Below are 27,000 nucleotides of genomic sequence, written 5' to 3'. Positions count from 1 at the left end.
TAAGCAGTCTCTTGAAGCACACTCTTTCTTTAGTGCTTCCTTCTCAACCCCATCTCATCGCCTGTTCCTCTGCCTCCCTCCCACTGACAGCTTGCCGCAACACCTTGACATTGTGCCTTTTTTCCGCTCTCCCAAAGTGTGCATCGCTCAGAGAAGATGATGGATGACGTTGGGAGGCAGAGTGTCCCTTTCCCCAGCGTGTGACAGTCACATCCCATTCCACCACACCAGGCTTGCCCCTTCCTTTATTCACAGGCTGGTGACATGATCCGTCTTTAAAATTCTGCATTTGTTTATATTTAGTATCATTGCACATCTTGTTATGTAATGTGAAAGTTTTTTTTCCTAATATAGTACATGCTGAATGGCACCCCCACTCTGTAACACACCACTGACACCATTTCTTAGGTCCTGAGGAGGAAGAGGAATTCCTTTGGCAGTTGGACATCTTCCTAATCACCTCTCCAAGAAGAACTTCAGTGCGCGCTCAATGTTCATGCGGTGACCCACACGGGTCACCCCCAAATCTATATAATCTTCCTTGGTCAGGGAGGGCAGGTGACTGCCATCTATCTCATTCTCCAAGAAGTGCTGACGGTGCTCACCCAAGTTCAAATAGTCCAACCAATCAGCCACATCGAACTTTGTCCAGAAGGGAAGGGGCTTGGAAGTAAATGCCTTCTCGGTGGGTGGTGGCAAAAAGTGTGTGGGTGAGAGAGAGCGTGCCCCAGAGGGAAACATGGGGAAGGGGTCACTAGCAGCTGTGGGGGACCCACGTAGATCAAACACCCCAGTATAGACTGGGGCAGAGGGTAAAATGGGGAGGGAGGAAGGGCGAGGTGTAGGGCTTATTTTCTGCTCTGTAGATAGGATTGAGGGGCTGGGTGCTCGTCTCAGTGCAGGACGGATGTCGAAGTCCACACTCTTAGGATGTTTTGGGATCTGCTGTGGAGATTTGGGCCAGTTGTGGTACAAACTGCTTACAGGTTTTGATGAAATCAGGGAGACTGAAGCATCGTCTGCCATCCTAAGAGAAATGAAAAATGATCAGGATCCACAATCACACCCCCTCCTCTCCCTCAACCTATGACCCTCTGAGGATCCACAATACACTTCCGCTACCTCAACCTATGACCCTCTGAGGATCCACAGACACATAACTCCTCTCTCTCTCTCTCTCTCTGACATTATGAAGATCTTCAGGAACACACCTTCCCTCTGCATGAATAGCTGGCAACTCCACCACCCCCTCTTTCCTCTAGGCCTGAGTGTAGTGCACCAGAAATGGAGATAAGGCTTCCCAGCCCACACATTCTATTATAGAGCCTGCAACTTGACAGCTACCTGTGTCTCTGCAAGGAGCTGGGTCTTTCCACACTGAAGGATACTGCTGACTCTGCTGGTCTAGACCACGACATGCCACTCATCTGCTGAAGCTTGGAGCTGAGCTCATTCATGATGCTAGACTTCATATTACATACTGGAGATGTCTTTCCTTGGGGACATTCCTCCCAGGATAGTGTTGGGGACTTCCGCTGGGCCTCTTTTGAAGGCTCTGGAGGAGTACACAGTGAAGACCCCTGAGATGGGGTAAGAGTGTAGACATTGTCCGTGCAGGGTGCTATAGAAATGGTGCAGTTGGTGGCAGTAGTAGGATCCCTGAGTAGTCCTGGGGCCCTGCTTGGGAATGTTCTCGATCGAATCTTGGTCTGAAAAGGTGCCTTATCTGTCCCAAAAGCTTGCCCATCCAGATAGGTGATGTAGGTGTCTAGCAGTTCTGTCCCTTCGGTGGAAAGGCCAGACATACTGGACAGAGTGGAGACACTGCTTATCGTCTCAAGGTGGTGGTCACTACTGCTTCGGCTATCAATCTCCTCAATCCCAGAGTCTGTCACTGTCTCCACCGGATCACAGGCAGGAATCTGGATGGCAGACACCACAGATGAAAAGTTGACATGAGGTTCTTTAGGTTCAGGGGCTCCCTGGGTCAGAGTGGCCACTTCACTGTCATAGGACGTCAGGCTTGAAGTTGTAGAATCTAAGGTGGGAGCAATTGCAGTGTCAAATGGTGAATTTACGGGAGCAGGCAGTGTACTTCCTCCTGTTGATGCACTCGATGGAGATTCCGGTTTGTCAAAGCTATTTGAGAACTCTAACGGAGGAGGAAGAGGCTCCGTGAAGAGAAACTCATCATCGGCATCAATAGAAGGTGCCGGGGGAGGAAGAACTAGAAGAGGAAGGCCATTGGCCTCTTTGACAGACTGGTTGGGGTCAGAATTTGGGTTAGAGAAGGAAGGATGGGTGACAGCAGAAGAAAGTCTGGCTGATGGACCTTCCTTCCTATCATGTTTCCCAGTTGAGTTCCTCTCATCTCCCCTCTCCTCCGTCTCTTCTATGAAACGCACATGCAATTCTATCTTCTCGCTCTCCTCCCCCTTTTTCTCCCAGGTTCGTCCTTGATCCACACCTTGTAGCAGCATTACATTTGATGGCTCGTGTCTATGGGTCTCCTCTGGCTTTTTCTCTATACAAGACTTGGAGTCCATCACTTTGCCTGCTCCCCAGAGCTTACGAGCAGAACTTCCAGAGAACTCTGAGGACGATCTGCATGATTCACTGAAACGTGGTGATGAGGGCTGGGACTTCCTCTCTTCCACTTCATTCCGGCTTTGCTGCTTAGACTCCTTCAGTGCCCTCTCTCTGGCTGCCAGTGCAAGGCCCAGGGGTGAACTAGGGGCCAAGATCTTTCCAGTCAAAGGATGTATCAAGTTACCAGTCACAATCCCTGCAGGGCTGACGTTGGGCAGCACTGTTCCCGAGGGACGTGCCTGGAGCTGTGGTAAAAATGTGGAGCATACCGTGCTAAAGGCACTAGTGGTACTGGAGCCAGACACCTTGCCAGGTTTGGGCTGGTTAGAGTACCCACTGCCGATATCGATATTGCTAGGTAACCCAAAGTTGGATGGGACATTAAGGTGCATGTATGGTTCACTAGCAAACATGCCCTCATCAATGGATTTAGAGTGCTTGAGTCTTGGCATTGGAATAGACACAGCATCTGTCTCATCAGCCATATCGGTGGACAAAAAGAGGGCCGATTTCCTACGTGCTTCACTGTACCACTCCCGGTCTCGACGTGCAGCGCCAACAAGGGCCGCACCAAACTGGCTGGTGAAATCTATGCCCTGGTGCAATTCCAAGGAGGGGATGGGGTCCGGCTGGTTCTCAGCCTCCATGCTGCTCCCTTGGCTACTACGGCCACTGCTGCTTGTGGAAGGAGCTTTTATAATGATGGTGGGAATGGGGATGGAGCTCTTTTCCTGTGACTTTGGCTGCTGTTGATGTTGCTGGTGTTGGTGATGATGCTGATGCTGCTGCTGCTGCTGCTGCTGCTGCTGCTGATCCTCTACCTTGATCTGCTTCATCAGTTGCCCTTTCCGGCGCATTGCTTTGGCAGGCACGTACATGGCCGTACTGGCTGACCTCCCAGGAAGGTTGAAGTAGCGAAGTTCCTGGGGTTGTCCCCTCCAGCCTCTTGCACTGGACTGAGAAATTGTATTTATGTTTGCATGACCATCTGCTCCAGGCTCCGAATCCCGGCGGTAAAATGGTGCTTTTTCCCGCTGCCTCGGTTGCCTTCTTGCTTGATGTTCATACAGGTCACTCTCCTGGCGGGAAGCAGTGTTATACACTTTTGCCTGAGAGCTGGCATTAAAAGCAGACCGCGCAGTTGGGCTCACACGAGCAGAGTTGGGGCCTGCATTCAAGGGCGGCTCTGGGGGAGATGTGGTTGGAGGAGGTGGGATGTCTTCAGAGCCCGGCACAGAGAGGCTGCGACTGAACTTCACAGAAGGAGATGCTAGGAAGGGTTTTTCATCATCAACCGAGCCTGTAACAAAGAGAGAGAGAGAGAGAGAGAGAGAGACCCAGCTGTGTGATAGAAATGAAGCACCAGTTTGGGAGAACGATGGTAGCCAGCAAAACTGCTTAGCATTCGTTTCACCTAGAAGGGTAGTATATCAAAAGCTGTTAACAGATAAATAAACCAGCTGATCAGAGGAGCCATCCTCTGGGATACCAACTGGGATAATGGGCAATTCTAAAAATCATTTCCACGGGAAATATCCACCTTGTTGTGGATACATTACAAGCATTATTCAACAACATACAGGTTTTTGGAATACTATGTTAGCACATATCACAGTCTAGGTGTGAGCATTTACACAAGCTCTAAGGATGGCATAGGTGCTCACATCTAAACTCATGCGTGCATACTTATCTGGTTTCACTTCCTTTATAAGATATGATTCCAATAGACGTCTAATTTCCTTTATAGGACAGGATTCCATTTCATGCCTACTTTCCTTTATAAGATAGGATTCCAGTAGACATCTACTTTCCTTTATAGGATAGGATTCCAATAGACATCTACTTTACTTTATAGAATAGGATTCCAATAGGAACCCACTTTCCTTTATACAATAGGACTCTAATAGGCACCTACTTTCCTTTATACAATAGGATTCCAATAGATGTCTTATAGGTTTCTAAATAAAGTGCCTCTTCACAGAATTGCCCCATTGTTTTGGCTGGAAAAATTCCCCCCAGAAAAAAAAGGTGCCAGTGTCTGCAGGAACTTTTCCCATGGACAATTTTCAAAGTGAACCCTACCTTCATAGAGGGTATAATTAGCACTGTCCATAAGAGTGAAGAACCCAGTTACTGGCTCCTAAGCTCAGAATGGAGCTAGGATGACCTTTTCCAGGTCAAGCAAGGTCACATCAATGGATGTCTCAGACCAGTAAGCAGATTCACTCCTCCCTTCCGCTGACCCAGCTGTACCTTACCAATAGATCTCTGACGCAGCATCAGAGATTGAGAAGGACTGGAGGACAAATATGAGGACCTCTCGTAGATCGACTGTGGACTCGGAGACACCGCCCCTAGCCGATGTTGGTCAAAACTTGGCTTGACAGAAACAAAGAAGAGAAAAGGAAGAGAGTGAGGCCTCTGCTGAGAAAGCACCCCGGGAAAAGTGCAAGTTCCATAAGTTGTGTTCCCTGAGACCTATATTACATGTTATACCATTCAGGGCACCTATGCCAGCTTTAGACTACACCCCACAGGTCAACCATGCGACCTACAGTCACATCATAACGTCATTCATCCCAACTACAGTTTCATTATACCCTCCAAATTACCCAGCTGCATGAGTGTTTCATGGTGTTTGCAAAGTGACACTCGTGTGATGTGAGTTGTGTAAGTTAAGCAGGTGTTTGCAAAGTGGCACTCGTGTGATGTGAGCTGTGTAAGTTAAGGAGGTGTTTGCAAAGTGACACTCGTGTGATGTGAGTTGTGTAAGTTAAGGAGGTGTTTGCAGAGTGACACTCGTGTGACGTGAGTTGTGTAAGTTAAGGAGGTGTTCGCAGAGTGATGCTCGTGTGACATGAGTTGTGTAAGTTAAGGAGGTGTTTGCAAAGTGACACTCGTGTGATGTGAGTTGTGTAAGTTAAGGAGGCGTTTGCAGAGTGACGCTCGTCTGATGTGAGTTGTGTAAGTTAAGGAGGTGTTTGCAGAGTGACGCTCGTGTGATGTAAGTTGTGTAGGTTAAGCAGGTGTTTGCAGAGTGATGCCTGGGTGCATTGTAGCATATTCATATGTTTTTCTGTACATATGGACGTATCTCCCGATATTTAAATATTTATGCACCCAACATATAAGTAAATGTTACTGACTGGGTTATAGAGTTACCCTTAAAATGCTATTTCATGCTCAGATTCATTAGAATTACTTCCCATAGACCAAAGAATGGCAAGCAGAGCATTATAAGAAAATATTGTACTAATGAAGACTGGGGTAGTTATGCAGCAGAAACAACCTTCTGTGAATGATCATCAGTGCTATCTGTCCTATCTGTCTGCCCTTATCCCTTATTTGTCCTGTCTGTCTGTCTTGATTTAGATTGTAAGCTCTTTTGAACAGGGACTGTCTTTTCTTCATGTTAAATTGTGAAGAGCTGTGTACCACTGGCAGCGCTATAGAAATGATTTATAGTAGTAGTAGTAGTAGTGCTGTGTGTGTTCCCATACCTCAGTGGGGTAGAAGTTCTTAGTAGCACTCCGTGATTTCGTCATAGATGCCAAGCCCCCAGCACCACTTCCCTCATTCACTCCGATGGTTTGCTGAGCGGCTGCAAGAATTTCGTCCAGTTTATCTTTAAAGACAAGAAAAGGGTTGATGCGAGAATCTCCGCAATTAAAGAGCAGAGGTCTACACCAGCGATGGTGCATCCACTCCTCCACCAGCCCACGCTGTCAGCATGATATACACAAGAGTGAGAGTAACATTTCACAAAAGCAGCATTACACCCCCACATATGCACTCCATAATCAATGCTAAGGGAAAGAGATTTTTAGACCCCTCCCCATCATACATCATGGGAGGCAACTGTATAACTGAAGGCCTAGAATCCAGTAGCCAGAGGGTAAGCGATAGGAGCATAGAACCAAGCACTTATAAGAAACAGGCTATCAATACAAGGAGTGGAGGAGTAGCCTAGTGGTTAGTGCAGTGGACTTTGATCCTGGGGAACTAGGTTTGATTCCCACTGCAGCTCCTTGTGACTCTGGGCAAGTCACTTAACCCTCCATTGCCCCAGGTACAAATAAGTACCTGTATGTAAACTGCTTTGAATGTAGTTGCAAAAACCACCTAAATACAGTATATCAAGTCCCATTTCCCTTTTTGAGATTCTCCATGGAATGTTGCTTCTATTTGAGATTCTATGTGGAATGTTGCTACTATTTGAGATTCTACATGGAATGTTTATTTATTTAGATTTTGCTCACACCTTTTTCAGTAGTAGCTCAAGGTGAGTTACATTCAGGTACACTGGATATTTCTCTGTCCCAGGAGGGCTCACAATCTAAGTTTGTACCTGACTTGCCCAAGATCACAGGGAGCAGCAGTGGGATTTGAACTGGCCACCTCTGGATTTCAAGACCAGTGCTCTAACCACTAGGCCACTCCTCTCCATAGTTGCTACTATTTGAGATTCTACATGGAATGTTGCTAATGGAGGAGCCTAGTGGTTAGTGCAGCAGACTTTGATCCTGGAGAACTGGGTTCAATTCCCACTGCAGCTCCCTGTGACTCTGGGTAAGTCACATAACCCTCCATTGCCCCAGGTACAAAATAAGTATCTGTATATACTATGTAAACCGCTTTGAGGAGGGCAGTACATCAAGTCCCACCCCCCTTGCTGAACACATGCATTTATGCCAGCCATAGAGCTAGTCTAACTGGAGGTGCAGAAGTGCGGCAGGAATGCGCCTAACTTACAGTATTCTCTATTTTATGTGTCCCACCGATGGTTATTTGCAGAACATACTAGAAATTTGCACATCTGAATGGAGTTTTTGGTGTTCTAAACATCTACCTGTGTATGTGTATGCAAACATGAAGACTTTTAGAAATGCCCTTTCAACAGGACGATGGGAGACGACTGCCACAGGATCCACCCACAGAGACCCCAGCTATCAGTGTCTTAATTGGCTAGGGACCCTCTCTGTTTTTCCTAAATCTTCTGAAATGATCCCACTGTTTATTCCCAGCATCCACCAACCGCTCTGTGAAGAAACATTTCCTAACGTCACTCCACAGTCTACTCCCCTGAAGCTCCATCTCGTGACCCCTGGTTCCCTGCCATTCATTTGTTTGGAGACTTTTAATGTCTCTATCATATTCCCCTATATTCCATGTCCTGAACATACTCATCCCTTTTAGTGGTTAATTTTTGAAGCTAGACTGTGCATCTATCTGAGACTAATTCTCAGCTGAAAGCTAATCAGTGAGATTGTGGCTGGAATTAGGCTGAAAACAAGCCAAGCAGATCTAAGTCTACCATCCCTGATATAAGCACCGAACAGCTCAGTACAGTGACCAGAGCTGAAAAAAAGCTGAGTCCCTACTAGCATTTCAGTGACTGAGAAATTACACAGCAGTGCCAGCAGTTTTTCACAAAGGCCTATCCAGCCCCTAACTCCTCATCGCACTGACTTTTGGTACACAGTGGCCAACAGTGGCCAATTCAGGTACAATATATTTTATGCTGCTTATCCCAGAAATAAGCAGTGGATTTGGCTTATGGACTTTTCTTTTAGGAAGCTATCCAAACCTTTTTTTAATCACTTTTACTACATTCTCTGCCAACGAATTCCAGAGTTTAATTACACACTGAGTGAAGAAACATTTTCTCCGATTTGTTTAAATTTACTACTTTGTAGCTTCATTGTGTGCCCCCTAGTCCTAGTATTTTTGGAATGAGTAAACAAGCGATTCACGTGTACCCATTCCACTCCACTCATTATTTTATAGACCTCTATCATATCTCCTCTCAGCCGTCTTTTCTCCAAGCTGAACAGCCCTAGCCGCTTCAGCCTTTCCTCATAGGGAAGTCATCCCATCCCCTTTATCATTTTCGTCGCCCTTCTCTGTATCTTTTCCAATTCCACTATATGCCAGATGAGGTCTGTACAAAAGAATTATCACCTCCTTTTATCTGTTCCTTAGACAAAGTGGTGGAGTAGCCAATGGAGAAAGCACTGGGCAGACAATCAGAGGAGGCCAGGGGTTCAAATCCCACCATGGCTCCTTGTCATTTAACCTTCTACTGCCTCAGGTACTGTGAGCTCTCTGGGGACAGAAAAATTCCTCCTGTACCTGAATGTAACTCACCTTGAGCTACAACTGAAAAAAGGCCTGAGGTAAATCTAAAGTCCCTTTCATCCCAGTATCTTTCTGGCTCTGCTCACTAACTTCAAACCTTTATCCTACTGCAACTGTGCTTGAAAGGTGAAATCGCCTGCCCCAGAAAATCACCGTTGGCTTATCACTACCCTGTTTATACAAAATTAACAGAGTATATCATTTGAAGGGGAGATGCAATTCTCAAAAGTAGAAAGGTAACGGCAAAGTTCATGAGTTCTTTGACCCCATATGTTTTACACCAATCTGAAGAGAAAGGTAGAAGCTTATGTCTTCTTGGGAAATGTTGGCAGGTTTGTTATTGGTTAAAAATGACAAGCCCCGTCTTCAACATGGAAATTTTGCGTTATTACGGCCTCCCCTGACCTAATCACACCTGAGCAAGTGATAAAACTTGAGAAGTTGATCCCTTCACGTGATGTGGGAGGCTTCAGGCAGCCAGTTTACCCAGGTAAAGGGCTTTTCAAAGCTGCAGAAGATGAGAGGGTGAAAGGACCAGAGCGAGTGCTCTCTCTTCAGGGGTTTCTAAGTTCAGCATTAAGCAGGGGCTTCTTACTCAGTGCCATTTGGTAGACGGTCCTCTTCTTATCACTGGTCTGTGCAGGCTCATAATCTTAAAATTAAAAAAGAAAAAAAAACAAAAACAAGGTGATTACAAGACTTACCATCCTAAAGACAGCAGCATGAAAGCACAACCAGAGAATCATTATTTACAGAAACCTGTGAATATTTTGGTAACAGACAGAAGGACCCATCCCATATCAATCCCCCACCTCCCCATCCAGTACAACACACGAAAAGAGACAGAGGGACCCATCCCACATCAATCCCCACCATCCAGTACAAAACACTAACAGAGAGAGAGGGACCGATAGCAGATCATTGTTTTTATATGTAATTAATATAATGAATCCATTAATGTGTTCCACGGCTACCCAGACTTACTCTAAGCTTAGATCCCGGTATGTCTTGCCTCTGTTCCAGTTCTGTACAGAAGATATCCTTACTCTGTCTCTTTTCCGAATAGCTATTCACCCCAGCCTCCCTTCTGGCCTCAAAATGAATTAAACCCTTATATGTAAATGAGTCTTCTTGCTATAACTTTGCCTGTAACACATTTATTCAGTATCTTACAACTACCAGAGTAACTGAGGTTAGGTTTTGTGATATTACTAATGTTTGCTACAGATACCAGCTCCTGTTGTAGTGAGTAATAAAACCTCCCTTTTTTTGTCTTTTGCTCTCTGCCTGATTTCTTCCTGAGAATAGCTCTAAACGCAGCTTTATAATCTGAACCCCGTGCAACCCGTTTCCTCAAACCTGTCCTGGAAATCCAGAACCATATGGGTTTTTAGGATACCCATCGAGAGTCAGTGTGGGTGTAAATTTTGCAGACAATCTCATTCATATCACTGTTAATATAATTAAAACCCAAAAGACTGTGGGTTCTCTAAAACATGTACGAAACACCCTGCCATAGAGAAAAGCAGTGAACAGAAAGAGACTATGTACACAGCCCATTGCAGTCTCTGGATTTTGCCCGGCCCATCAAGTCCCAGCAAAACGTCTGATTAAGGGCCCCAAGCAAAATACTGGAAAGAACATTCAGTGCAGTTGGGATGAGGAGGGAAGGTGAGAGGTTCAACACCTAGGAGACAGGTAAAGAAATGGACATGTCGAACATACGGTGGGGGTAGACAGGGAAGGGGACATGGTGGACGGAAGGGGCAGGCGACTGGCAGTAGGTTCATCTAGGGTGTCAAATACCATTGGGTCAACCCTATATCTATGGGGTATTCCTCCAATTCTTATGAATATCTTTGTCTGGGCTGTCATCAATATTTTTTTGGAGTGTTTTGAAAAAGACAACAAAAAAAGGCTTTATCGCCCCTTTAACAACAGCAGATATTTTGCAAACTCAGAACTGCAAGTGTGAATCAAGCTCCGATTCACTGTGCGTCGAAGGATTTTATGAGCTGTCCAGACTCTTACACTGGAAGTGGGCAGGTCGAGATCCACCCCAGCCCGCTGATTTCCTAAGGGCAAGACATCCGGAGACGAGAAGCCCCTTACGCACAAATTCTGTACATCATGTCCAAAGTTATGGGTGGACAGGTCTAGAAGACAGCTAGTTCCCCATATAACGTCTCATCTAAAATTTAATCTAATGTAAAAAACTATTTCTATATCGCAAACAGCAGTTTACATAAAAAAGGTCCAGACATAACTGGGAAAGTACAGAGAACATCTAATAACATAGTAGAAGCAAAAAAAGACTAAATCATCATAAGCTTTACTTTTAAAACTTCTCAAATAGCCATTCTTTAATGATTTTTAACAAAATAAGGCTATTAAAATGCCTAACCACAAAAGGAAGCTCATTCCATAATTTGGCACCTGAAAAAACTATTTATGATAAATACCAACACGTGGCTTTATCAAGCGGGTAACAAGCGGGTAAGAGACTTAAATAAGCCCTTATTCTATACCCCGGGCAAACGCAATGTTAATGTGAGAGGGGCCTAGGTATGTCACAAGCGCCCTGACTATTCTTGCGTGCACTTTATAGAACACAACGCATTTATGCGCCAAAATGCCGAAATGACAACAGCCACGGTCAAGGCGCAAGTGGTGATAACTGCGCACTTCTGCTCGTATTTGATAACCAATCTGGTGCGTAACTCTGACGTTGTTTTGGCACTTAATTTGCTGTGACCTACTTAATGGTCTTAGTATTTTTAATTAACCATTATTGCTGGGTAGATGAAGGTATTGGGAGATCAAGTCTCCAGCAGGTCTGTGCTTTCCTTGTAAAACATTCATCCAGTTCCTGACACCTGTGAAAGCTCAGCTTACTCACCGCTTTTCCTTTTCCAGGGAGTGACTAAGGAAAGAGAAGAGAAAAGAAAACTTAGGAGCAGATAAGCCCCACGAAGGGGAGTCACAGACACCGGATAAAGAGGGATAATTTTAGGGCACAGAACAGAGAGAGGGAGCTGGGGAGCACAGGATTTGGGGGAGGGGAGGCTGTGGGGCACAGGATTTATGGAAGATTTGGGGGTACACGATTAAGTAACAAAGTAGTGATTTGTCCAACTACCGGCCAATAGCCTCCATCCCCCTTTTCGTAAACTTATGGAGAGCCTGGTGAATGAACAACTCAATGAGCACCTGGACAAATTTAATGTTCTGCATATCTCACAATCGGGATTTCGACTGCTCCACAGTACTGAGACCGTGCTTGTCACGGTCTATCTAACTTCAAGAGGGAAATAGTCGAGGGGAAGTGCATTTTACTCTTGCAGTTCGACATGTCCAGTGCCTTTGACATGGTGCACCACGATATACTTCTGTGGCTCCTTGATTACTTTGGAGCAAGTGGTAATGTATTAGCCTGGCTTAGAGGTTTTCTAACATCCAGATCCTACGAAGTACAAGCCAACTCAACACTATCGTCTCACTGGAAAGCCGACTGCGGAGTGCCACAGGGCTCCCCACTATCACCTACCCTCTTCAATGTCCAGTCCCTGGTGATTAGCCGTCTTGACTACTGCAATAGTATCTACAGGGGATGCATGGTTATGCTCCTAAAAAAATTGCAAACGGCTCAGAATACAGCTGCCCGACTCATCTTTGGCATATCTAGATTTGAAAGCTCAAGACCGTTACGTGAACGGCTGCATTGGCTCCCTGTGAAGGACCGCATCGCGTTCAAGACCTGCACATTGGTGCACAAAATCATCTATGGAGATGCCCCTTCCTATATGGACACTCTCGTTGACCTACCACCCAGAAACTCCTGAAGATCGGCCTGCTCGTTCCTCAATCTCCATTACCCTGCTCCCCGTAGCCTCAAATATAAGACCATCTATGGCTCCTCTTTCCCTTATCTCAGCACTCAACTGTGGAATGGGCTGCCTCGAGAGATCAAATTCACTTCAGATCACCCGACCTTCAAGAAGCGTCTCAAGACCTTCCTTTTTGGCAGAGCATACGCCATGAGCCCTACAGGAGCCACGCCCTTTTAGCCCATAGCTCACTCTGTGATAATTTATCACCTACACTCTTCTCCTTTTCTTCATCAGTCATCTCTCTCCCACCTGTGACCTTGTCTACTGTACTTTGTACTATTGTTTGCTTATTAACTATTGTATGCCACATTGAGCCTGCCCTTGGGTGGGAATATTGTGGGATATAAATGTCATAAATAAATAAATAAATAAGTGGGGGGACTGTCAAGCACAGGATTAAGGGGGATTGTGGGGCACAGGATTAACGTGGGGAACACAATTAAGGAAGGATTGTGGGGCACAGGATTTACAGGGGATTGAGGGCAAAGGATTAAGGGGGACTGTGGGGCACAGGATTAACGTGGGGAACACAATTAAGGAAGGATTGTGGGGCACAGGATTTACAGGGGATTGAGGGCAAAGGATTAAGGGGGACTGTGGGTCACAGGATTTATGGGGGATTTTGAGCACATGATTAAGGGGGGAATGTGGGGCACAGGATTTATGGAGGTACAGTGTTTATGGGGGACTATGGGGCACAGGATTTATGGGAGGCTGTGGGGCTCAGGATTTATGGGTGATTGTGGGGCACAGGATTAAGGGGGGACTGTGGGGCTCAGGATTTACGGGGCACAGGATTTATAGGGGATTATGGGACACAATATTAAGGGGGAAATGTGGGGCACAGGATTTATGGGGGATTTTGAGCACAGGATTAAGGGGGGATTGTGGGGCACAGGATTTAGGGGGGCTTGTGACACAGGATTTATGGGGAATTGCGGGGCATAGGATTTATGGGGGACTGTGAAGTACAGGATTTATGGGTGATTGTGGGACAAAGGATTAAGGGGGGCCTTGAGACAGGATTTATGGGGGTACAGTGTTTATGGGCGACTATGGGGCACAGGATTTATGGGAGATTTTGAGCACAGGATTACAGGGGGACTGTGGGGCACAGGATTTATAGGGGATTATGAGACACAGGATTAAGGGGGGAATGTGGGGCACAGGACAGGGAAGGGAAAGAACTTATGACAGAGGTTTCTATAGATCTTTGTCTATCTAGAGACATCTGGAAGATGAGATTTAGGAGGTCACTGGCTCACAGCATTAATAGACGTTAGTTGCCACAGGGTCTAATTTATACAATAGTCTTGTGGTAAATAATGCACATTAACTACTAGTAAATGACACTCCTTAAGGATCACAACTAAAAGTGTTTCAAATTCAAATCTGAAAGGTATAAGGAGCTGGAAAGACTGGAAAGGGAAGAGTGAGTAATGAAGCTGTGAGGGCAGGTGGGATTAGGGAACAGGGCAGGAGGTAAAAGCTCAGGGAATTGTGAGGGCGGGGAGAAGTAAAAAGGAAGAGTGCAGGGAGGGGAAAGAAGGGGACAGAGAGGGGTAAGGAGAGACAGAGCAGTGAGAACAAGAAGGGATAAGAAGGGGACGAGGCAGAGAGGGGTAAGGAGGGAATGGAGCTATGAGAGAAGGGAGGGGTATGGAGGGAAAGGACAGACACAGCAGTTTCCCCTTCCCCCATCCCATATTTTTTTTTAAACGGACATAGCTTGTTTTATGGAATTACCTTCCCCACACTGCTCCCCCTCAAGAGTTTTATTCCCTTTCCTGATCTGGCCTATACTCAATGTGTTGAAATCAGGGCTGGTGCAAGGAAAATGGACACGTAGGCGAACCTTGAGCCTTCTGCTGCCCCTCGCTGCACTCCCCTCTCCTTCAATTAACTTCCAAATCTCTAGAATCTCCCCTTCCCAAGATTTTGATACCTGACACCTCCCCACCCAGAACAGTCCAAAAGACACATCTTTAGACCTCATACTAAGTATTAAATGCATACTAAGTACATGAGGTGAATTTACTAAAGTCATTAACCACTGGGATCGTCCGCAGCATCAGGAGACCCTCTGTACTGTCAGAGGACCCTCTGCACTGTTAGAAGATCCTGCACACTGTCAAGGGACACCCCCCCCCCAAACTGTCAAGGGACCCTCTGTACTGTCAGGGGATCTTCCGCACGGTCAGTCTTTCTGCATAAAGATCCACTTCAGGCGTCAGAACAAAACAGCCTCTCCAAGCAACCTTTGATAAAAGAAACTGCATCCAAGCTCTGCTTACTTCTCTCTTTTCCTGTGATTTTCCTACATTTTATTTCACTAGCTATATTTTTTTATGTGTTTTGCTGCTGGTATTTATGGCTTACTGAGTCAGTGCAATTTTAATTTCGCCTTTTATAAGGGATATCAAAATGTGGGTTTGATAAATCCACATATATGAGAAAGCAGAGTCCAAAATCAGAATTACAGAAAAGCAGAGGAATAAGGGACTCACCCATCTCTTCAAGTTCAGATGTCATAGACTTCGACCGCACTGAAATCGCAGGGGGAGTCACACGCTTTGTCTGCTGTGGCACTGAAAGGGTTAATAGATAGGACAGAAAAATTACAACATAGACAAAAAATTCTCTTACCCTGCCCCTATAGTCTCATCTATCTGCACTTATACACCCAACACACACACATATCCCCACTCATATACCCTACACACACTCATATACCTTACTTCTTCCCTCTAGAGCCATACCTATCCCTTCTCATACACCCAACACACACTCATATCCTCACTCCTGCCCTCTAGAGTCCCTATAGTTACAACCAGCCCTAGTCCTTCCCTCATACAGTCATGCCTATCCCAAATCCTGAACCCTAGAGACAGAAGTATCTAGAATCTTTGCCAATTGTATCAAACTCATCCCAATCCTGCCTTTTGCAGTTAGTCATCCCAACTAACAACCCCTACAAATACATCCATTCCTAATATGATTGATCCAACCCTGAAGATGTAACTATCCCCAGTTCTGCCACCTGAAATCAGACTCATCTCTACCCCCTACAGACATACCAGTTAAAATCCCGGCACCCTACTCATCCTTCTCAACCTCAATACCCACCTCAACTCTTTCCCAACTGAGAAACCCATCTCAACTCTTACAGTCTGCTACAAGCTGGTGACTCTGCCTGATTCGAAGACTGGCTCCTGTTAGTAGTCACATGTTTAAAGTTACATAAAGACAAAGGAACAAATAGGGACATCTCCGTATTCCACCCCCTTGTGGAGTGAAGGGAGTTTAGAAAGTTAAAGACAATTCTCCTGTATACAATACCTTTCTTCCGCATGGTGTCCTCCATTTCAGGGTTTCTCGTAACCATGACAACTTTGACCATTAGATTATTCCCACCTTGACGAATCATATTTACCACCTGTCGATGTCCCACTTTCACAACGTTGTGACCATTCACCTGCAGACAGAGAACACTGGCACTGAGGAACATAAGGTCACCATGAAATTTCCCCGCATCTTATGAAAATCCTCACCCATTTTTTCTTTGACAAGACTCCCCAACTCACGACTGAAAACCTGCTGAAATCAATTGAGTCCTGTAAGATTCTTCCTTCAGCACATTATCTTTCAGAGAGTGACATATATACCGTATTTTTCGGACTATAAGACGCACTTTTTTCCCCCAAAATTTGGGAGGAAAATGGGGGGTGCGTCTTATAGTCCGAAGGTAGCGATTCCGGATCGCCCTCCCCCCGAGTTCGGGATCGCCCTCCCCTACTCACGTCAGCGATGTTCCCTGGTGGTCTAGTGACATCGGGGCAGGAAAGAGCCCCCTCTTTCCTGCCCAGCGCGCTGCTCTCCGTCCTCCTCCGTCCTCCTGTATGCTGCCTGACGGTCTCGGCGAGATTCAAAATGGCCACCGAGACCGTCAGGCAGCATACAGGAGGACGGAGGAGGACGGAGAGCAGCGCGCTGGGCAGGAAAGAGGGGGCTCTTTCCTGCCCCGACGTCACTAGACCACCAGGGAACATCGCTGACGTGAGTAGGGGAGGGCGATCCCGAACTCGGACAAGACGCACCAGAGAACCTAGGTTTTAGAGGAGGGAAAAAGGAAAATTTTTTTTTTCCTATTTCCCTCCTCTAAAACCTAGGTGCGTCTTATGGTCCGGTACGTCTTATAGTCCGAAAAATACGGTAATAATAAATCATGTCTATTTCCATGGGCACCGCATTTCAACACACTACCTCTGAAGGCACCGCATTCCAATACACCACCTCTGGAGACACCGCATTTCATCATCACCACCTCTGGAGGCACCGCATTTCATCACCACCACCTCTGAAGAAACCGCATTTCAATACAACCACCTCTGGAGACACCGCATTTCAACACACTACCACCTCTGGAGGCACCGCATTTCAACACACCACCACCTCTGGAGGCACCGCATTTCAACACACCACCTCTGGAGGCACCACATTTCAATACAACCACCTCTGGAGACACCGCATTTTAACACCACCAGTGGCGTTCCTAGGGGGGGGGTGCGGTGGGGGCGGTCCGCCCCGGGTGCACACCGCTGGGGGGGTGCCGCGTGCGCCTGTCTGTCGTTCGTTCCATGCTCCCTCTGCCCGGAACAGGTTACTTCCTGTTCCGGGGCAGAGGGAGCATGGAACGAACGACGGACAGGCGCGCGCGGCACCCCCCCAGCGGCGTGCACCCGGGCGGGGAGTTCTTTCGCGGGGGGTGTCCTTTCGCCGGGGGGGTCACGCTGCCCCTGGGGGCGGGGCACATCTGCGATCCGCCCCGGGTGTCAGCCCCCCTAGGAACGCCACCGAACACCACCACCTCTGGAGGCACTGCATTTCAATACAACTTCTGGAGACACTGCATTTCAACACACCACCTCTGGAGGCACTGCATTTTAACACCACCACCTCTGGAGACAACACATTTCAATACAACCGCATTTCAACACACCACCTCTGGAGGCACCACATTTTAACACCATCACCTCTGGAGGCACCGCATTTCATCACCACCACCTCTGGAGGCACCGCATTTCAACACCACCACCTCTGGAGGCACCGCACTTCAACACCATCTCGGAAGGCACTGCATCTCAACACCATCTCCTCTTCAGCCAATCTCAACACCACCCTCCTCTGCACCCACTGCATTTTAATATCATCATCTCTGGAAGCACTGTTGACTTTTCTTATATCATTTCAAACCAATGCACATCTCTAATAGGCACTGCATTTTCCAAGGACTGCGCCCTCCTTGACATAGACATTTAATCGTATATTTCAGGACACCGCACTACGTCGCAACTCCTTGTGCCCTCCACACCCCCACCCTTCCATTTTCAGTTCTCTTTCTATCCGCTAATTTTTACAATGACGGCGATGATGAGAAGGGCACTGGGTTCACCATTCTCTTTCAGCACACCGACATTATAGCATGATGTGTGATGTGTGGAATAAGAGACTAGAATTACAAGGTACTATAACCAAAGAACTGTTTAATTAGGCAGAGAATAAGCCAGGAAGGAAGGGACGGCACTGGACTCCCAACTAAGCAAAAACACAGTCCATGCCTTCTTTGCATCCCGGCATCTGTTCCCTGGGAGACAACTTCTTTGTTCTGCTGAGCCCCTTTGGAGTGGTTTCATTCAGGGGTATAGCCAGACTTCAGCGGGAGGGGGGTCCAGAGCCCGAGGTAAGGGGGCACATTTTAGCCCCCCCCCCTACCCGGCACCACTGACCCCACTGCCGCCAGCACCACCAACAACAACTTTGATCCCCCTCCCGACGACCCTCTCAACCCCCCCTCCCGCCGTCGCAGTCTGCTACCTTTGCTGGTAGGGGACCCCAACCCCCACCAGCCGAAGTCTTCTTCCTTTGTTTTGGTTCTGAGTCTGATGTCCTGCATGTACAACGTGCAGGATGTCAGACTCAGAGAAACAGAACGAAGCCTTGCGATCTGCAGGGCTTTGTTCTGTTTTTGTGAGTCTGCAGGACATCAAACTCAGAACCAAAACGAAGGAAGAAGACTTCGGCTGGTGGGGGTTGGTGTCCCCCGCCAGCAAAGGTAGCAGACGGCGACGGCGGGTTGACGGCGGGAGAGGGGGTTGAGAGGGTCATCGGCAGGGGGGTTCAGGGCCAAATCTATGGGGGCCCAGGCCCCCGTGGCCCCATAGTAGCTACGCCACTGGTTTCATTGTATAAGATGCAGCAGCTTCTAATCCCCTCTGCATCCCTACATCACTGGTGATGGACCTGAGGGGAAGCTGCTCACTATGCAGAGACCTCATCACGAATAGCCACAAAACAGCAGTGACCAAGATCTTCCCATTAACCTTGATCATGCTCTACAGGAATTCATCTACCTGGCACAAAAAAGGGGGGGGTCTTTTTCTCTTCAGTCACAGGAGAATCCACAGTTCCTTTGCAGGACCCAGAGGTGGAGAAACCCACAGGATGAATGGCCCCCAGTTAAAGTCCCTTCAGACGAACTCACACTACTGCTACTACTAATCATTTCTATAGCGCTACTAGACGTACGCAGCGCTACACACTAACACTAACAGTCCCTGCTCAATGGAGCTTACAATCTAATTAGGCCAGACAAACAGGACAAATAAGAGATAAGGGAACTACTAAGGTGGAGATGATTAAATAAGGGTACTGAACAAGTAAGTAAGGGTTAGAAGTTAAAAGCAGCATCAAAAAGGTGGGCTTTGAGCCTAGATTTGAAGATGGCCAGAGATTGAGCTTGACGGACCGGCTCAGGAAGTTTATTCCAGGCATATGGTGCAGCAAGATAAAAGGAACAGAGTCTGGAGTTAGCGGTGGAGGAGAAGGGTGCAGATAGAATGACACAAGCCCACAAGAAATAAATAGACAAAATCAACAACATACTGTTTACCTCAATCAAAAAGTCCCCCATCCTGAGTCCAGCTCTCCAGGCGACACCCCCCTCATCCACCGACTCTAAGTATTGAAGTGCTGGGAAAGCCGGCGTTGGGGTAAATTCCTCAATGGGGGTCTGAGCTGTGAAAGAAAAATACTTCATTAGGATACACAAGAAGACCTATGAGTTTGCAACTTTACACACACGGTACAAACACCCCCACTTCTCATCATCTATTCCCTAAGTCGTCCTTCTGCTTGGACCCGATGGAAGGAGCCGAGTCCTTGAAAGCTCATCAAAAATGTAAGAAATGAGTCCAAGGAAAACATTGGAATAGTTCACTTTCCAGACTACCATCTCACACTATCCCTACGAGAAATATGAAAGATGCACAATATATCTTTTTATAAATAAATATTTAAGGGCTTTTGCGCAAGTTAGAACCCTAAAGCAGACTCTTTAACGATGAGCTGAGCATCTACAGTTTGATGGGCGCTGTGGGAGAACAGTTAGGATGTGAAAAGCAATAACTTGCTTTGAATATTCAGGGCCGATGAATCAATAACTTTAGCTTGGCCATCTTGAGATCCAGCCAAAATGATCTGTATCAACAGAGGGATGTAGCCTACAGTTAACCAGAAAGGAGTCTTATTCAACCTCTGGCCCAGAATAAGGGGATAAAGAGATCTGTTCCTCTTTAAGCTGGTACATTTAGTGATGCCGAGGTAAGGGAGTTCTCACTAAACCGGATACTGAAAGTCATGCTTTTTCTTAAGCGGAGAGCATCCACTGATTATCACCACTTCCCTGTAAGCTTTGGAAGAATTTCCACTTGGGGTTCACATGAACATCAACCTAAATGTTACAATGCATTATGGATAGTTTGGTTTTAATGTTTTGTCTTGGTTATATTGACTGACTGCTTTAAAAGTTCATTTTGCTTGACATAACTCAAGAAGAATTATAATTATAAAAGTTGCTAATTTTGGCACCGACAGTGCTGCTACGTAAATTAATCTGTGTAACTATACAGGTTAACAAGGCACGTGTGATGTTATCTGTAGAAGCATACTTTGTTCTGAAGTGGACGAACCGGTTTCTCCATTTTAACGGAAAAGACAAAAATTGGGTAGCCGCTACAAACTCTATGGAGATCACCAGAGCACTGGAGATCAAAAGTTTATAGGCTATTGTCCATTAGGCTTTACAGACACATCCCTTGAAAGGGTATCTGGGATATTCCTTGGCCACTGATAATATCTAACTTTTACAAGCGGTGGCTATGGTTCTTTTCCCAATGAACACTGCCAAAAATGTGGCTCTTGTTGACTATAATCACTGTGACATATGCGGGGATCGCAGCCAACCTTTGGTGAAAATGTAGAGTTAGTGCTGTGGGGAACATCTGGGGAAAATTTCTACTAGTCACCCAGACCTGCTGTCCTGAAAATTGAGCCATGGTGAATGTCTAAATTCAGCCATCTCAAAATGTAGATGCGGCTGAGGGCACAGTGCGGTCAGGATGGGGAGAAATCATCTGCTAAATATAGTCTGCCACTGTTTTGAGCAGCGCATCTTACCGGTCATCAGTTCTTTCCAAGTCTGTATGATGCAGAAAGGGATAAATTTCATGTAGGCTTGTCAAATGACGCACAGAAATGTGGCTTCTCCAAGCACGCATTATGAATCTACTCACATAACTTACTCTTTCTAAAAATTACAGGTGGAACTGGCATTTCCATTGCTGTTATTTAGCGATCCAGGCTCATTTTGTGTTCATCTTTTTTTATTTTGCAAACTACTGTTAATCCTTTTTTTCACTATGTGTTTGTTGGGTACGTGGAGGGGCATAATCGAACGCGAACGCCCATCTCCATGGGCGTCTATCTCCGAGAACGGGTACGTGAAGGGGCGGGACAAACCGTATTTTTGAAAAAAATGGGCGTCCATCTTTTTTCCAATAATACGGTTTGTGCCAGCCAAATGCATCGGATTTGAGTTGGGCGGTATCGTTTTTCAGCGATAATGGAAACCAAAGGCGCCCAGCTCAAAAATGAACAAATCCAAGGCATTGGGTCGTGGGAGGGGCCAGGATTCATAGTGCACTGGTCCCCCTCACATGCCAGGACACCAACCGGGGACCCTAGGGGGCACTTGTAAAAAGTAAAAAAAAAAAAAATTAAAATAGCTCCCAGGTGCATAGCTCCCTTCCCTTGGGTGCTGAGCCCCCCAAACCCATTGCCCACAACTCTACACCATTACCTTAGCACTTATGGCTGAAGGGGGGCACCTACATGTGGGTACAGTGGGTTTTGGGGGCGGTTTGGAGTGCTCCCATTTAGCAGCACAAGTGTAATGTAGGGGGGGGGATGGGCCTGGGTCCACCTGCCTGAAGTCCACTGCACCCACTAACAACTGCTCCAGGGACCTGCATACTGCTGTGATGGAGCTGGGTATGACATTTGAGGCTGGCATACAGGCTGGGAAAAAAAGTTTTGACAGTTCTTTTTTTTTTTTTTTTGGTGGGAGGGGGTTAGTGACCACTGGGGGAGTCAGGGGAGGTCATCCGGTCATTTAGGGCACTTTTTGGGGACTTGTTCATGGAAAAAAAAGGGTCCAAAAAAGTGACCCAAATTTGCGCTAAAAACGCCTTTCTTTTTTCGATTATCGGTCGAGGACGCCCATCTCTCCTCGGCCGATAAACATGCCCCAGTCCCGCCTTCACCACGCCTCTGACACGCCCCTGTCAACTTTGGCCGTTTCCGCAACAGATTGCAGTTGAAGACGCCCAAAATCGGCTTTCGATTATACCGATTTGGGCGCCCACGGGAGAAAGACGCCCATCTCCCGATATGGGTCGAAATATGGGCGTCTTTCTGTTTCGAAAATAAGGCGGATAGTCTTTTAGCTGTTTCCCATTTTAGTTTTCCTTGCTTTTTTTCCAGTTTTAATTACCATATGTCTGGTGTTTCACATTCCTAGAAGATTTGCAGCCACCAGTTTCATCTTAACATGTATAATCTGCCTTATCTTTGATAACAGATGATTTTCATCTCTTCTTTTTTGATCCCATTCTATTTGTTTGCATTAATCACTGTGTATTACGTTATTTCACATATTTCAGGTTCTTTCCCTTATTGGTTTTGCACCAGAGTTGCAGGTATTGTTTATTACTTGATATACTATGCAATTCTTTCTTCAACACTGATTTTTTTTTTCTCACCCTTTTTTTTTCATTACTGTTCACTTTACTGTTTTCTGGCACATTTTTTCTGTATCCACAATACCTTTCTATTCATATATTTTTATACACTCACATCCATTTCAACCCATACTATTATTTATTTGGCAGTCGTTTAACGTAAGTCATATAAATGCATGTACAGAGCATATTTTGATCACATTTTATCACTTACACATTTTCACTCTATACTTGCACTGTGTCATGCGATTGTTACATTTTATTATACATATATTTATTTATTGGTGGCCATATTTTTATTACTCTATAGTTACGACCCCTGAGGGAGGCTTATTGCCGAAACACGGTCTGGATTGTTTTATGTTATCCTTATTGGAGAATAAACTTTTCTTTTGGAAGATATCAGACTTCTGGAGTTTTTGGAACTTTTTTTGTTTCCTTCCACCCTGTGTTTGCTCATTTTTATTTGAAAATCAGCTGCTTTTACGCTCTGTTGAAAATGTACCTGAGAAATCAGTCAGTTCCAGAGTCATTCTGCACCGTTAGGACAAATGTTAATGTTTCTCGAGAAACATCTAGGTCAAAATTCACCCAGAGAACATGCATAGTGTGCACAGATGAAAATATGAGCATCTTCCACACTATCCGTACGTAAGAACACTGTCACCTTAAGCATCCAACTTTACATCTGGCATGTTACAGAAAAAGGTCCGTTGCAAATGGAACTTATTTAACAGCCAGTCATTCAAAAGCTAATTATTGGCTATAATTGGCAACAATTAGCAGTTACACACGCAACTACCATAGTCGCTACTCTAAAAGCTGCGCACTCAACTTCCAGGACGCGCAACTTCAAGAGGGTTGTGGACATGGGAGAGACATGGCCGGGTTGGAGTGTGTCAGGCAGTGACATGCATGTGGGTTACAGAAGGCGTGTACTGTGCATGCGCTTATCTTTAGATGCGTAGATGCATACTTATGTTGGTATTCTGTAACTGCACTTCCATGCAGAATCACCGATATAGAATTCACTTTCGATGCACATCATCCCAACACCTACATTTCAGCATCATTTATTGAAATTAACCTTATATGTCTAAGCACAGATATTTGGCGTTCATATGGCTAGATCATTAGCTTGGGCCGTAGACTCCAGGTTATACCTTGTTTTGCCACGTCCAGTCCAACTGTGTAGGTTAGATGTATAGACAGCCAATAAATATCTGTGCCTACACATATACAGTATAGTACCCCCCTCCCCCCCAGAATGCCCTATTCATGCCCATTCTTCTGCATGTATAAAATCAGATTGCATGCATAGCTTTATGAATGCATTTCCACTAAAACTTAAACTACACAGTCACTTAGACATTTGCACAGCAACAAATCACAAGTGCCATTTGATAACGGACCTCTTTCTTTCACTCGCTTCTGAGCAGCCTGACACCAGCGACCTATTCTATTTGAATGGAAACTCTCCTCACCTTTCGCTCCTCTCAGCACAAATCCGAATCCCTCGCTGTCCTTCTTCTGCAACAACGCCGTCTTCTCTTTAATAATATAATCACTGGAATAGAGGGGCAGAACCTGTTAGCAGCACGGGAACTTCAATCTGTCTCGGTCTAGCATATGGTAGGAGATGATCATGAAGAGTCAAGGAAGGAGCAAAAATGATAAATGAAAAAGACTTCCCATGACATTCTCACTTCATCACAGACCCCAGAAACAAGGGAAGTAAACTTGGTGCTTTAAGAAGCTTTATTGATCAAAAACTCGACACAGTACCGTGTTTCGGCCTGAGGCCTGCTTCAGGAGTCTTTTGATAATGAGTAGAATACAAATTCTCAAATATCATGTCTTTTCAAACTTGTAACACAAAGAGATGGGCCTTGAGAAAGACCTTTGTGGTAATGATGCAAAATGTAGAAGATATATAAGTCTCCTAAGCACGTAGTTTTTCACTTGTTTTCCAAGTTCCATGATTAAAAGACCCATATATTATCTACATTTTGCAACATTACCACAAAGGTCTTTCTCAAGACCCATCTTTTTGTGTTATAAGTTTGAAAAGACATGATATTGGAGAATTTGTATTCTACTCATTATCAAAAGTCTCCTGAAGCAGGCCTCAGGCCGAAACACAGTACTATGTTGAGTCGTTGATCAATAAAGCTTCTTAAAGCACCAAGGTTGCTTCCCTACTTTCTAGGGTCCATGGTCCATTCCCCACCATCTTTGTGCCTCTACTACGCTCCATGAGATTTCAGAGTTCTCCACCCAGGTGGATTTCTACTGGAACTGATTCTCACTTCACCAGCACGCAACCCTAATATTCCAGGGAAATAAAGACTGCAGACCTGTGGGAGACAATTTTTTCAGCTATATAATCCCTGAACAAGTCAGGATTACGTTCTGCAACACCTGCATGTCAGCAGCACATTGGTGACTTCACAAAATCCCACTAAGTGGCAACATAAAGAAATTAAAGCAGCTGGGGCTCTTCAGCTTGGAGAAAAGACGGCTGAGGGGAGATATGATAGAGGTCTATAAAATAATGAGTGGAGTGGAAAGGGTAGAAGTGAAGCGTCTGTTTACACTCTCCAAAAATACAAGGACTAGGGGGCATGCGATGAAGCTACAATGTAGTAAATTTAAAACGAATCTGAGAAAACTTTTCTTCACTCAACGTGTAATTGGGCTCTGGAATTCAATGCCAGAGAATGTGGTAGGGGCGGTTAGCTTAGCAGAGTTTTAAAAAGATTTGGATGACTTCCTAAAGGAAAAGTCCACAGACCATTATTAAATTGGACTTGGGGAAAATCTTCTGTTTCTGGGATAAGCAGTATAAAATGTTTTGTACATTTTGGGGATCTTGCCAGGTATTTGTGATCTGGATTGGCCACGGAAACAGGATGCTGGGCTTGATGGACCTTTGTTCTGTCCCAGTGTGGTAATACTTATGTAACAGAGGTGAAAGAAATGACCCCATGAGGACTCCACGTTAAAAGGAAAATTCCCTCAACCTGATGCTGATAATTATCTGCACATTTTGAGGGCAAAAGAGGCCCCGAGGCTGCGCAGTGAGATCCTGTCCTATAACTGTAACTCGGCACTCAGACTCTCATCTATATATATAAAAGGCAACCCCAACATTCTGAAGTCTCCACGGAAGTTGAGGCGCCCGAGATATCCGGTGTGCCCTGGAGTGTCTGCACCGCCCTCGCGTCAAAACGTCATGACGCGTCAAAACGTCATGACGTCGAGGGCGGAGCTATTGACACTCGAGGGCCGAAACGGCCCACAGCGAACAAGGCAAGTAGCTTCGAGGGACGAGGGAGGGGGCCCCTTGCTAGCGCCCGTTTCATTCCGCTCAGAAACGGGCATTTTTTCCTAGTATACAATACTGCGTAACCCGGCAGTGGTGACCATTACATTTAAACAGCCATAGACCCAGCATAACTGCAGGTGCTTAAACGTGACAAGGGTGCAGGTAAGCTATAGCATTCTGTACGATGCATATGTAAAGTGACAGCACCTTTCATGCGCTTCCTGTTCTCCCATATGTAAGTGACAGCACCGTTATGTACTAAGATAATGGCTCTTAAAACACATCTAATCAGCAAGATAATGGAGCTTACAATGCAGCTAAATGCATCTATAGAATAAGATAATGGCTCTTAAAACACATCTAAATACATCAAAACCAGTGACGATCCTAGGTCAGCTGCCACCCGGGACGGATCGCCGATGAGCACCCCCCCCCCCCCCCCCCGGTACATCTTTAGCTGCGGGGAGCAGCCGCGCAGCTCTCAGCTCCCTGCTCCCTCTGCCCCGGAACAGGAAGTAACCTGTTCTGGGGCAGAGGGAGCAGGGAACCAGCGGAGCTGACAGGCGGCCAGCACCCCCCAATAGCGTGCACCCGGGGCGGACCGCCCCCACCTTGGTAGGCCGCTGATCTAAACACCATGATAACGGATCTTATAACATATCCAAACACCAAGATAACGGATCTTAAAACACAACTAAATATATCTTACCAACAAGATCATGGATCTGAAAATATATCTAAACAACAATATAATGGAGCTTACAATGCAGCTAAATACATCTAAACACCAAGATAATGAATATTAAAACACATGTAAATACATCTAAACACCAAGATAATGAAACCTACAACACATCTAACACATCTCAACACCAAGATAATGGATCTTAAATGCATCTAAATACAAACACCAAGATAA

General features: G+C 45.8%; 1 protein-coding gene across 1 annotated transcript in view; it reads right to left on the bottom strand.

Moving 5' to 3' along the window:
- Positions 1-456: 456 nt before the first annotated feature.
- Positions 457-27,000, bottom strand: part of SHANK1 (SH3 and multiple ankyrin repeat domains 1) — an 84,313-nt gene continuing 57,769 nt past the window's right edge. Inside the window, exons 14-23 of the mRNA XM_030194972.1 lie at positions 24,238-24,320; positions 19,567-19,691; positions 15,957-16,092; positions 15,125-15,205; positions 11,627-11,650; positions 9,323-9,379; positions 6,090-6,214; positions 4,848-4,968; positions 1,345-3,889; positions 457-1,027 (exon numbers count right to left, since the gene is read on the bottom strand). Coding sequence (XP_030050832.1) covers positions 457-1,027; positions 1,345-3,889; positions 4,848-4,968; positions 6,090-6,214; positions 9,323-9,379; positions 11,627-11,650; positions 15,125-15,205; positions 15,957-16,092; positions 19,567-19,691; positions 24,238-24,320 — 3,868 coding nt within the window. The remainder of the gene's footprint in view (positions 1,028-1,344; positions 3,890-4,847; positions 4,969-6,089; positions 6,215-9,322; positions 9,380-11,626; positions 11,651-15,124; positions 15,206-15,956; positions 16,093-19,566; positions 19,692-24,237; positions 24,321-27,000) is intronic.

This window comes from Microcaecilia unicolor, chromosome 3, assembly GCF_901765095.1.
Source record: "Microcaecilia unicolor chromosome 3, aMicUni1.1, whole genome shotgun sequence".
NCBI lineage: Eukaryota > Metazoa > Chordata > Amphibia > Gymnophiona > Siphonopidae > Microcaecilia > Microcaecilia unicolor.
This window is presented reverse-complemented; position numbering and strand designations above follow the sequence as displayed.